The sequence below is a fragment of the Astatotilapia calliptera genome, chromosome 20 (assembly GCF_964374335.1).
Source record: "Astatotilapia calliptera chromosome 20, fAstCal68.1, whole genome shotgun sequence".
Lineage (NCBI taxonomy): Eukaryota > Metazoa > Chordata > Actinopteri > Cichliformes > Cichlidae > Astatotilapia > Astatotilapia calliptera.
In genome coordinates, this window is record NC_137441.1 from 5,522,900 (window position 1) to 5,536,411 (window position 13,512).

At 42.0% G+C, this 13,512-nt stretch overlaps 1 protein-coding gene across 4 annotated transcripts in view; it reads right to left on the minus strand.

Moving 5' to 3' along the window:
- spryd3 (SPRY domain containing 3) overlaps window positions 1-13,512 on the minus strand; it is an 88,097-nt gene that overhangs the window by 5,754 nt on the left and 68,831 nt on the right. For 3 of the 4 annotated variants that reach the window (XM_080294758.1, XM_026153365.2, XM_080294755.1), the window contains 3 exons: window positions 12,375-12,494; window positions 11,028-11,176; window positions 294-3,540 (listed from right to left, as the gene is read on the minus strand). In XM_080294758.1, coding sequence (XP_080150884.1) covers window positions 3,406-3,540; window positions 11,028-11,176; window positions 12,375-12,494 — 404 coding nt within the window. In that variant the 3' untranslated portion in view covers window positions 294-3,405. Of the gene's footprint in view, window positions 1-293; window positions 3,541-11,027; window positions 11,177-12,374; window positions 12,495-13,512 lie in introns of those variants that run through there. The other variant, XM_080294757.1, reaches the window with a different exon arrangement.

The following is a 13,512-nucleotide window of genomic DNA, read 5'->3' on the forward strand; positions in this document are numbered from 1 at the left end:
TTCATGTATATAACGTGTATATCACTGTAATAATGGAGCTGCAGCTAAAATACTACAACATAATGTTTTAGATTTATATTTCAAATAAGTAATTAAAGCTTTGCAATACAAAACATTTGCAGGAAGCATGATATAAAACTACTTAAAAATAAAGTAAAATTACTTGCAGGACAGGACATTTCCCTTCATTGTAACACTAACATTTTAACCCTTGTTCATTAAACACTGACTTACCTGAGAGTGACACCAAATCCACTTACGGACCACCACCACGGAGAAATCAAAACAATCACTTTGTTACATTACTGAAACTTTTATTGACGTTTAAACATGTTTGAACAAGGCCATTATAGTGCAATTCAACAAGGCAAAGAATTTTTTATTTTTTAAACTGGTACATAAATTCGTGGTGAACACGTTTGGAGACGCTACAAAAACTCTCACTGCATTTAGCTCTAATTTGGTTGAACCGCATAACTTTTTTTGTAAACTGATGAACTGAGTAAACGTCAGTATAAGCGACTTCAAAACCCTGGACAGAGATGTGGCTAACATCGCCCACATCGGTGTCTCATTTGTATCTTTGCGCTGTCTAGCTTTACAGTTTTTAGTTATAAGTTTCTATCCAGCCCTGCATGTGAAGGAAAAAACAAATATCTGATTACATTTTTATATCATTGGCTCTAAAACAAACAAACACGTGACGACTAAATACAAACACGCACTCTCCAGCAGATGTGATTTAATAGGTAACCCTGTGTATTAGTTTTACATCACATTAGATTTCTAGCATCACCGTCTGCAGTGACCTGTGGATGATTTTGTGTACATGCTAAAGAAACCTGCTGCTTGCACCTTTTATGAAGGCGCAGAGGAATGTCTATTTTACAGGGATGCAGATGTTGTAATAGGAAGATGCAGAGGAATTCAGTTTGATTTGGCTGATACAGAATAACAATGATGACTTTTCTCCCTTTAACCATAAATTAGAAATGTGTGGAAACCAGCTCCGACAAACTCGACAGATTGCTTCAGCTCCGGAGTCTGTGTCCCAAAGTGCAACTTAACCTGGGTCTCGTTCTCTTTGGATAGCCAGCGCTTACTAATCCAGTCAAACATAAGGTCCGGGGGCCAGATTCGGCCTGGCAAAAACTCCAATCTGGCCGTCTGTACTTCTTTGGAAGAAGTGGAGGATAAAAGTTTTGGACTATATATCCTTTTTTTCTTTTTTGTTTTCAGACTTTTACGACTGATAAAGACCTCCCTCACAGCCATTCATACTACATCAAAGTAATTAACTGATAGATAAACAATTAAGTTACATAAAACTTCTTTTGTTTTGTTTTTTAATTACAGGACATTCTTTTCTGTAATTTTACACATTTCTTTCTTACAATTTAACCTCAAAGGGTTGTGCTGACTGATTTCTTTCAATTCCTACTGTAGGATTTCGTTATCAAGTAGATAAACTGAGACAAACCGTTGACATCACCCTTCTTTTCTTATGATGTCTGAGAGATTCAGTGTGTGGATAAACAAACACTTTTAAAGCTTCGAGGCAAAAACTGATTGCAAAAGTGAATTCTCCTGGATTTGCACCAAGCCGTCAAGAAAGAAATGCCAGGAGTGATCTTTCACTCAGATTTTAACTTTAGTGCTCTGTCGGGTCTGCCACCACATCTGCCTTCTATCACTTGAAAAATATTGCTGAAGTGCGACCTTTTTTCCCTCTGAGCAACTGATGCAAGCTGCTGCTTCGGGTTTTTTTTACTAGCAGGATAGAAATTAAATTACATTTAATAGCAATTTAAGTCAATTACATTGCTAGACGGTGACTGGAAGGGGAAAAAAACAATTTGGATGCACAAAATTAGAAAAAGTGATCGAATCAAACTTTGTGACACAGACTCCCGGTGCTGCTTCTGCTCTCTGCACAGTCACACAAACACAATGTTAAAGTGCTGGTGGCCACAAACACAAAGACAAAACATTTTTCTTCTGACATGTCGCACAAACGGCAAATAAACATCAATATAGTTAATATTACATCACAAAGGGAGAGAAACTAGCAGATTGTTTCGAAAGATATCACTCAAAACTTTGAGGGAAAGAAAATGAAGATGCTGAATAATTCTTCATGTAGTGGGCAAACATGCAGGAGGAGTACAAAAATATTACATTACAGTACAGTGTGATGCAATCGAATCCAACAGCCCTGCGCCTGATGCTTGTGTGTGAGGTTTGCAGAGTTGGCTTTTCCTTTCAGAGGTGTTTTATTTGTGGTTATTGTTAGGTTTGCGGTTATTGTTATGGCTGTAGTGTGTTGTGTCGCATCAGGCAGCATTTCACTGTTTATTTCTGTTATTTTGTCCACCCGCTATGTGCATGTGTTCCCTTAACAGCTTCCCTTTCACATAAGTGCAACAAATCGCATTCCCTGAACTTCTGACATAGAAGATAAACTGAAAAGTATATTTCACAGATTCCTCATAGAAAATATACCTGACATGTTTTTTTATATATATTTTCATTTGTAATCTCACTACAAAACACTCAAAAAGCTCTTCGTCCGCTCTGAGGAAACGTCTGTGCTGCTCAGTGGCAGCGTCTTATGTTTGGTTGTGTTTACCGTACTTGCAATAATCCAGATTCAAAAAAACAAAAAGCAAAAAAATGAATGTTAATGCACGTCTGAGACAGATCCACTGCTGACTTGCAGCCAGCTCTGGGAGAGCAGCGAGCGAGGTGGGGCAACAGCAGGTCTCCGATCGCTCAGAGGAGGGCACCTTCACCCAGAGAGAGGATGAGGAGAGGTTGGGAAAGAGAGTGAGAGACACAAAGAAAAGGAGAGTGGCAAGGAGAGAGGAGGTGAAGAGGAGGGGGGGTGTCTATTCCCTGACACATAAACTGCGAACGAGCTCTGACTCGGCACAACTGTTGGCCTTGCTCTGCTTTGCTTGGGGTTGTGACAAATGAAATAAACTAAGTGTGCCAGACCTCATGAGAGGGATTTAACAGCTCAGTATTACAGACACACACTGCATGCAGGAGGAGGTTAGAGGAGAGGACGACAGCAGTGCAGATTGCATAGAATTAACAGTTAAATGTCTCTCTGGAGTTTCTCGCTTTGAGGTGCAGCCGTGTATTCCTGCAGCAAGTACTCTGTAACCTACACAGCCCACGTAGGACCTGTCACTGCTTCTTTACAGCCACGAGGCTGGCCGTCTGCCGTGACGGCTGTGAAATGTACAAGTCTTATAAATAAAAGTCGGGGAAGGAAGACGACAGCGATGTGCATGAGTGCAGCTGAAGTGAGTGCGTTCTGAGTGTTAGTAGCATGCTAGGCTACCGTTTGTGAGCTCTACAGCGCAGTCGGCTGTTTGCAAGGCGTCACGAGTCCCAGGCTCATCCGCTGAGGGGATGCAGGTCCACCTTCACCTTCTCGCCGCTGCTCAGCATCCCCACGGTGGGGTACAGGCCCCCAGGAGGGACGACCATCTCCCTCCGGCCCATGAGCTTCCCATTCCTCGTGAAAAACACCTGCAGGGAATCAAACAGTTAAAACACACACACACGTGAGCCTTTTGCTGATGGAGCGCTCGAATAATTGGTCGTGAAACGAAAGTCTTCACATAATCGCCGATACTAAAATTTGACAGCACGCAGCGTGCCAGTTGTAAACAGGAATTATGTCCAGTTAGGAAATATCGTTAAACAAATGGGTGACAGGGTAATGTCTGGATTCTCAATTGGGGGGGGGGGGGGGGGGGGGGGTCAGTGTTTACAGTACATGTCTGTACTAAATCAGCAAGTGATCAAACATTATCCAGCTGCTCTCAAAAGAACATCAACAAGCTTTTCAATCCTAATACCGAGGGCTTCTTTCCAAGTCTGAGAGCAAATACCGAAACACTAAACCAACAAGCAAAGTACTGGCGAGTTTGCGTCTTCTAAAAATCAGACTGAGTCACATATCAAACATTTACTGTACCACCCACTCGAAAAAGAACGGCTTAGCCTATTTAATTAGAGATGAAGGCTGAGGGAAACATACTTCGTTAGCCTGAACAACAGCGGCGTGGCGGTGCAGTGTAACGTTAAGGAGCGGTGCACTGAGACTTAAACGTGTCCTGCTGAGTAAACACTGACAGATCCATGGATTACGCCGTTCTATTCTCACCCACTTGCGTTTTCCGTGCTCACACCCGCTCGGTGACCTCTCGGCCTCCGCTTGCACAACGGTGCAGGCGAGCGAGCCGAGCAGCTACGAGTCAAGACAGAGTAAAGAACTGCAGTAATTAAAACAATAAAAAAAAACAACAGTTGGAACATGAAGTGGTTAGATGGTTAGAGTGTACAGAGAGCTGCTGGGTGCACATTACAGTGAGGCGTGGTGAGACGGCGCACGCGTGTGGGTTGCAATATGCAGGCCGCGGCGATGGCTCCCACAGGAGCCGTGTTACACACGAATATGAAAGTAATCATTGTGAGGCAAGTCGCTGCGGTTTCTGCTGTTGTAAGTAATATAAAATAATGACCGAGATCCCGCTGCGAAGTGCGCTCCGTGAAGAGCTGCCAGAAAATAAATAGGTTAAAGGTACCTCGAGGAGTTTTTTGAACGCTGAGGAGAGATATTTTTCTCCTCAGGAATGTTTTCTAACGGTTCTCTCTTGGTTCACACTGCTCGACTGATCAACAGGTGGCGCTAATGCAGCAAGGAAAGCATCAATGTGCCATCATTTCTCTATAATCTCATCCTGAAGGATGTCTTAATTCCTTAGATGCACTCAGAGGGGAGAGGAACCAAAACAGAACACGACCATCATCGAGATGGTGTACTGAGATGGAGTCGCAGGTTAGAGGTTGAGCAGCCAGATTCATACAACACAAATGAGGGACAAAGAGGACGTTTTGGTGGGACAACGTGAGACGTGCTGTTACGGTTCCAGGGCTTTTTGCAGGAGTTTCTTGTGTGATGGTGGAGACTACAGGAAATGAGGAACACCTGGCAAGTGCTCGGGGCTCAAATCACACCCCGTCTCCGCTCCTGTGACGGTGTCTGTGCCGTCTACTGCCGCAGCACCACTGTTTTCTTGATTTGGTTTTGCACATACATCTCCTCCATGCACCGCCTTACACCGCTGACCAGATGTTTACACATCATGATTGTTGCTAGGTTTAATAAACCTTTGGTAATCCTTATTAAAAAAGACAACGAGTCTAACAAAAAAAATAAAAATTCTTTGGATACAGGGAAAACGTAAACGTTTGTACCCAGAAACAAAAACTGACATATTAGATGCTTTAACTATTTAACAGACTTGCATTTATGCCATAGTGATGCTCCTCCTTGAAGTGAGCATCATTTATCTTGATGAAAAAGCCTTGTTGTTGCCAGATGTGAGAGGGGAATTAACAAACTCCTTTGAGCTCATAAGATAGCAACAGCAACTTTAAATAACCACTTGTTAGTACCATTTCTAATCGTGCAACATACTGATCCTTAAGCTGTTTTGCTACAGCAGCAGAAGACCACGCAGGGTGTACTCCTGTCAACTGAGAACAGGAATCTAAGGCAACAGTTCACACAGGCTCACAAAAAGTAGACAACAGAAACATCACCTGGTCTGATGAGCCTTGATTTCTGCATTTGGATGGATGGGTCAGAATTTGGCAAAAGCAACATGAAATCAATCCTGCCTCTTATCAGCGGTTCAGGCTGATGCTGTAATGGTGGAGACACCACAGCCGACCTGAACGTTGTTGCATTCCATCATGACCACAGCGTACCCATCGTCTGCGTCTACTTCCTGCAGGATGATGTATTACAAAGCTCGGGACAATGAGTTCACTGTACTCAGATGGCCTCCGCAGTCACCAGTTCTCAATCCAATACAGCACATTTGAGATGTGGTAGAATGGGAGATTCGCATCATGGATGTGCAACCAAACAAAACTGCAGCATCTGCGTGACGTTATCATGTCTGTATGGACCAACATCTCCCAGGAATGCATGAAGAATTGGGGCAGCTTTGAAAGGACAACCTGACGAGATTTACGCAACAAAGTGGCAGATGAGTGTATTTCTGGGTCTTTTCTGTCTCTTAGTCGTCTTTGCGCCACCCATTTCTAGTAAAATGTGTTCAAACTTTTAAAAATAGAACCAATCAAAATGTGGGACATTTTTTCTGTATCAATCCCACATAAAATGGGACATTGAGTCACGAACAGGAGAGTGAAGGGCAGAGGAGACGAGGAGGATTACATTCGAGAAGAAAATACAGGACATATGCTTTAACTCTTATAATATGTAAACCTGCTCTGCATTTTTTAAGCTTCACGGATATACACGCTGAAGTCCTCGGGGTAGGTTTTAACAAAATATGCACAGAAATTTCTGTTTATAAGAGTTCACCAACAATCAACAATCCAAAACACTACACATGATTTGTGCCTCGGTTACTTAAAGAAAATTCTCCAAAGCTGTATTCAATTATTATACAGAGACAAGAATAGCCTGAGGGTCTGAAAAGTGCACCTAATGTATATTTAAATAAACTTGCATTCTTTCCAGTGGCCAGCAGGTGGTGACTCTTCTAGTGGCAAAAAGAAGTTTGTGTAGTCTTAATTCTCATTTGCTTTATGGGTTTGTTAAACACTTTGCTGAAATTTTTGTGGTCTCAATCACTAGTTCACTTCCCCCACCGCTCCACGTATTTATTCCCCTTGTTTCACCTCCTTTTTTTCCATCTCATTGTCCGCTACCCAAAAACTGAGAGCCACTGATTTATGCTAAATTAGAGTGATTCCCAGATGGCAAGCAGGGCCGCCAGGGCTGATAGCAAAATGTAAAGAAGTCGCACACACACAATAAAAAGCAATCTATATGTTATTTTCATGGACTTGAATACTCATTTTTTGTGACTCTGGATATATTTCAATTGGAAGCATATTTTGTGTCTGTAGCACATATGATGTTCAGACTATTCACCAGGGAAAAGTCAGCTAAGCAAGGAAGCAGCTCTTTAAAGAAGTGGCAGCTGCCATTTTTACCTTTTTTTTAAAAAAAACCTAACTGATACGGCTCGAGCAGGGGCTGCTGTGATTTTGCCTTTGTGGGTGTGTCTTCAACTCTTCCCAGCCTTAGGTGCCACCTTTCTGTGTAGCTGATTCTCCTCAGCAATTAGGCCAGAGTACTCAAGGCCAGGGAGGGGAGCGCTCCGGTGCCAAGGACACAGGAAGGGAATAGCACTTATGTGGGTTCCAGCACATGTGTGGATTCCGGGCAACGAGAGGTCGAACAAACTGGTAAAAGTCACGATCAAAAAAGCTCACACAGAATTAAATATTAAATTATCCATAAGGACAAAGATGGAGAGTGTCAACTTAACTGGGACAGCAGTACAACAGGGAGGAATTTATACTCAGTGCAAAATAAAATTTTTGTAATATCAAGAAACATAGTGATCAATAGAAGAGTCAAACTCGTAATTAGCAGACTCTGGACTGGACATAGAGACTACTTTATTCATGATAAGAAAACATCAGTAAAGCATTTTTTCATTATGAAGCAAATTCATTAAAGAAAAGAAAGAAATGTTATGGAAAGAGAGATTAGGTCAAAAACACAATGTAGAAAGTCTACTGAAGTGGACGGCAGAGTTATTATAGTTTTGTATTTTGTAGTTTTGTATATTGAAGAAAACCAGTGAAGATCTGTCTTATAGACATCCAAAGCCTCAATCACAAGATCCATCAATCCCCAATTAGTTTGTAATAACAAAAATCAGAAATCCCAGAACATTTCCTCTATAATTTTAGTTTTTTTTATTTGTATTTTCAAGTTCACAAAACTGTTTCAGTTTTTTTTTTTTCAACGGTCTAGTTTAGTAGTTTAGTTTAACCATAATAACTTTGGCAGGGCGGCAGTGGTTCAGGAGGAGCTGTAATACTGAGCAACCTCAAAATAGCAGAGAAGTGGAGAATCCTTCATTTTTGGTGACAACCACCAAAGAAGAGGAGGCAGCAATGCACCAAAAGAAGACAAAGAAGGTCGTGGCGAGGAAGGTGGCAATAAAGAAAAGGCTGGGGAAGAAGAAGGCGGCGAAGAATAAGGGAACCCCACAGGAGGCAGATCAATCACTCGCCTCAGAGTTGAGAAAAGCTTTCATTTTACTGACCTTTCATGGTTTTTGGAGAACAAGAGCCAATTTACTTTAAAGGAATTGCACTACCCACACCCATCCACACTTATTAGGGGCCCGGGTCAAAGGGGGAGCAGCCTGAGCACAGAAGCCCAGCTAATCTTTCAAGCGTGCCCTTGGTCTAACCCGGGCCTTCTCCAGGTAGGACATGCCCAAACGACCTCAACTGAGTCCTTTTGATGTTTAGGAGTAGCGGTTCTATTCTTAGCCTCTCTCTGCTTGCATGTCTAAACTCCTTACCCCATCTCTAAGAGATAGGCCAACCAACCTAAGAAGAAAGCCTATTTCCTCAACTTGTATCCACCATCTCATTCTTTCGGTCACTACCTAGCCTTTTCCTCAGCCGGAAAAAGGATGAAGTGCCCGGGTCGTGGACGAGTTGCTTTCCGACTGGAGGATTTTAAGTACCTCGGTTACTTGTAAATAGAAAAAAGAAAATCAATATTTGCAGTGGCCACCATCTAATTTATAATCAGTTATCTTCAATATAGACGAGCATTTTTCAGTGTATAAGAGGGTAGGTTGTTTGTTCCTCTAGCATCTTGGAGAGTTTGTCACAACTCTTCTGAAGTTTTAGTTTGTCTCAGCATTTTCTGCGTCTTCATGTAATCCATTTGGAGCCAAACTATCTGCTGCAGCTCTCTCTGCCTCTCGTGATGCTGCCAAAAGATCGATTTTTATGACTCGGGATCTGCACTTACATAAGGAATTTGGGACAGGAAGTCCTGCCACAAGTCTAGCTAGTGAGAGGTCATGCGTTATCTCAAAGATGGTCACCACCTCAGTGTTCACATTTACACATTCAGTTGGTTTCCCATAGTGGCTGGTTGACATGTGAAATCAGACGCAAACAAGTATATACCGCCTTCTTAATTCCCAGAATCAACATTAATTTAGATCTTACTGCAACAATGCTGACTTTGGATACTTGTTCAGACTTCTATGGTTCTTGCTGGCAAGTGGAAAACATCATAGCTGTGATAAATCATGTATAGCAGCATGAATGCTCAGGCAATCACAGGCACAATACCAAGCTTTTGCAGCAGAGCTCATGATCTAAAAACTCCTCCCAGCACCCACGGTCATCTTCCATTACTGTACTTAAGGATGTCTGCAGGTATAAACAAGTTCAATTTAACACTTTAGGGCATTTAAGAGCAAACTTGAGAAGAAAATACAGAAGTGGAAAAAGAAAGTGGAAAATATACTCTGTACAAGTACACGCATGGATGTGAGATAAAAGTAAAAAGGGTAAATTACAATATTTGTAAGAACGTAATATGAAATGTTTATTGATTGTTTATTAAAGTGAAGCGAAAAACTGTAAAAGCCCTAAATGAGCCTGTTGTTCCATTGAATTGCAGGCTCAAATCAAGCTAGTTAATGTCTATGTGCAAAGGTCTTGACCTGTACTTCATTTATTATTTGTTTAACCAGGAAGTGAAACTCTTTGGATTAATAATCTCTTTTGCAAGAATTTAATGGGCTGATAGAGGCAGCTTTAACCTAACATGTTAGTCAATAGTCGGAGAAACCAGAGCACGAGAAGTGCTCCTCAAAGATCCCAAAAACTTGATTCTGTTCATCTGGACGTAGGAGAAACATTTCGTCACTCATCCAAGTGACTTCTTCAGTGTCAGCTGACTGCAGGTTTCCCCAACCTTATAAACAGTACATTCGCTCAATGACTGAAACTAGCACCACTGACGAACAACGGGCTGTGAGGTCAGTTTTGATATGCAAATTGTCATGACCACTGATCAACAACCACAGATCAATGGCATATGAAATACTCCTGAAATATGTGTCAGGAGTATCGACGGAGACACATTTTCTCTAAAAATTGTCTCTGTGGCTTTTAAACCCCAAAACACACTGTACCAAAAATTGGTCCACCCCAAGGATTGGGTCCCCCGACACAAACAGCGTAGCATAGAGTACGCTGTTAAGTGCCAGGAGAATTGCCGTGATTTATACATCGAGGAAACCAAACAGCCAATGGCTAAGCGGATGGCACTACACAGAAGAGCTACCTCGTCAGGCCAGGACTCTGCAGTCTATTTACACCTACAGGACAGTGGACACTCTGAGCGCACACATCATGGACAGGGAGGAACGCTGGTTTGAGCGGAGAGTCAAGGAAAAGGGAAAGACCATCTCTGAATCGAGGAGTGGGCCTAAGGGTACATCTTTCGCCATCTTACAATGCTGTGATTGCAGCCATTCCCCAACTCATGGCCATTGGTCAATTGTCATTGATCAGTGGCTGTTGATCAAAGGTCATGACAATTTGCATATTAATGATCAAGAAACTGACCTCACAGCCCATTCTTCGTCAGTGGTGCTAGTTTCAGTCATTGAGCAAATGTACTGTTTATAAGGTTGGGGAAACCTGCAGTCAGCTCAGACTGAATGAGTGATAAAACATTTCTCCCACTGCAAACGCTACTTCCAGATGAACAGAATCAATTTTTGGGATTCCCTTACCTGGATGATTGAGCATGCATCAAGACTCCTCAAAGAAGAGCTCTAAAAACACTTCAATCACCAAAACCTCGGTACAATCCTCGGGGATGTTACTACTTAAACTGCTCCAAAAGGTACCGGAAAAAAACGCGAAAGCTTTTTGTTGCACCTGCATCAGCACAGAGCTCTGCTATTCTATCTGTTCTTCACAAGAAGTATCACTGGGGTTCATTAACCAAGGGCAGCACTGAATATCCCCCCCGCCCCAGGCCAAAAACCCTGAACACACATACCTCACCTTACATATATACAGCAAAAATTAAACAAGGTTGTGTTGTGTTTAAAACTGTTCCTCACCGTGACCTTCCTGCCCTCCTGTTCCTGTTCTCCCGCCTCCTCTCCATCCTCCCCCTCCTCCTCCTCCGCCTCGTCATTCAGGTACAGAACATTCTGGACGCTGGCGTGACCTGGGCGGATGTCCAGTCGATCCCAGTCATCTGTGTCCCCTGACGACAAAGCACACACTGTGGGGTTAAGAAGAGGCTGCAGCTTGCTGTACTTCACAGTCATTCCCTAATAAAACCTAAGGTCAGGTAACACAGTGTGATGAGACAGATATGGTTAGATGACATAAGCTGCTGTCTGAGGCCACTTGTAAGTTTGAACATTATTTCTTTCACGTGCAACACATTCCTTAATAGCAGTAAATACAAAAATCCTGGGAAACTGAACAAAATGTAAATAAAAATTAAATGCAAAGTTTAGAAAAAAGAATAATTTGATATTTTTTACATGAAAATGGTACAGTAAGAAGAACTGAGAATATAACAAAATATAGAAGTTGTAAAACTAATAACAGCAGAAATCTTATAATGTTTGAAATTAAATTGCAAAAGATCAACAGTGTGATAGGGTGCAAAAACAGACACAAAGAGGGGTTCACCATTCAAACCTGTGTGGGAAAATAATCTAATATGGGATTTCATCAGCAGCAGTTCATAATATCATTAAAAGATTCAGTCAACATGAATCTCTGTCTGCCAAACAGTTACACTAACTGGCTGAGATCCTGAGCCCCTTAAAGCAGCGGTCCCCAACCCCCGGGCCGCGGACCAGTACCGGTCCGTGAGTCGTTTGGTACCGGGCCACGAGAGTAGAGGCTCAGGTGTGAAATGTATGGTTTTCAGGGTTTTTATCAGTTTTCAGCGTTATTTTGTTATCGTTTTTATCGTTAACGCGGTTTTCCTGGGTCTTTTCACGTGTGTTATGAATAAATCTTCTTTTTTTCGGTACCGGTACTAGTTTTATTTTGTTGTATTTATCCGCGATACCTTAAAGGCCGGTCTGTGAAAATATTGTCGGGCATAAACCGGTCAGTGGCGCAAAAAAGGTTGGAGACCGCTGCCTTAAAACATCAAAAACAGATCTGATTCTGTAGTGGCAATAAGTGCATTTGTTCGTGCATTCTGTTACCTAAAAAATGCACGAAATTGGAATGTTTAAGACTGGAACAGGTACACGACTGTGAACCAGTCGCCTTCTGCACGCCTGATTCTTGCCCTTAAGAAATACTGTCAAGCAATTGTTTCACTAGTTTATTTAAATAACCAGCTTAGATGACGGCATCGATACAATCACGGAGGTGTGTTCAGGACAAACAAACCTCTTTAATGAGTCACAGTGTAATTGCAGCTTTCCTCTCACCTTCCCCGTCCAGGATGTAGTCTCGTGGGAACATGATGCCGCAGCCCATGATGTCACCTTTGAAGCAGCGAGGACCAAAAGCATCTCCGACTCCGCTGCCGTGAAAGATCTTTCCATCATCTATGAGAGAGTGAGAGAAATAAACTGTAAGCTATCCATTTAACCAGTTTATTAAGAATTTGTTCCTCTGTTTATTTGTGCTCAGGATTTCTGCAGGATTAATTACACTGAACTTTTTTTTCAAACCACAATCATTATGACAAATTATGAAAGCATGACGTGAAACCAGCACCAACAATACAGCCTATAATTATTTCTTACATAATATTCTAGCAGTTTCCTGCAGTATCCAGCACTTTCTAAACATTTAAATAAATTAACGTGACTCGAACCGTGACGGGTAACTCATTAAAAAGCAATAAATACTGCACAATCACTTAAATCTAAGCAAAAAACTGACACTAGTAGCAGCAGGAGTAATAGTAGCAAAGGAACTTTTAGCGTCTCTGGCTTTGTTACGCCAACCCTTAAACATGCAAGCTGCAGCTTGTAACATGATTTTAGCTTCCTTCACACACCAGACAAGTTTAAGTAACCCAAAGAAACAACCACTAATGAGCATACATGAGCACTTGCTCTCAAATGTATCTCCAACTTTCACTTGTGGACACCGCCACAGTTTGCAATCCCTTGTAAATAACTTTTGTGTGACGCATCCTGACAGGGCTGACTGCAGCAGTTCATTGGTGAAATGCTTTTAATTTGTAGGTGTTTAATGAAGAAGTATTTGTAACATAGGCAACAAAGTTTCAAGCTGTAAGGCTGAACTTGAGTGAACTGGACCGCAGTGTTTCTTTTAATGTGTTTACCACAGAGGCCAACGTGTGTACATCCAGCGTAGCGCTAACATACAGGACATCCTGACATTCCAGCAGGATGATGACGTGTAAAGGCGGAAAAAAAACCAGCCACTACTAAAAACACTTTTCTCAAAAGAAGGGGGAAAAAAGGCATCAACAACATCTAAAGGAAATCACCAAAACAACACACACTACAGTTTCGAGCGACAATGGAAAAACGGGGCAAAAGAAAAACATTGCAGAGGTAGCCTGCAGACAAGCTTTCCTCAAGTGAAGCG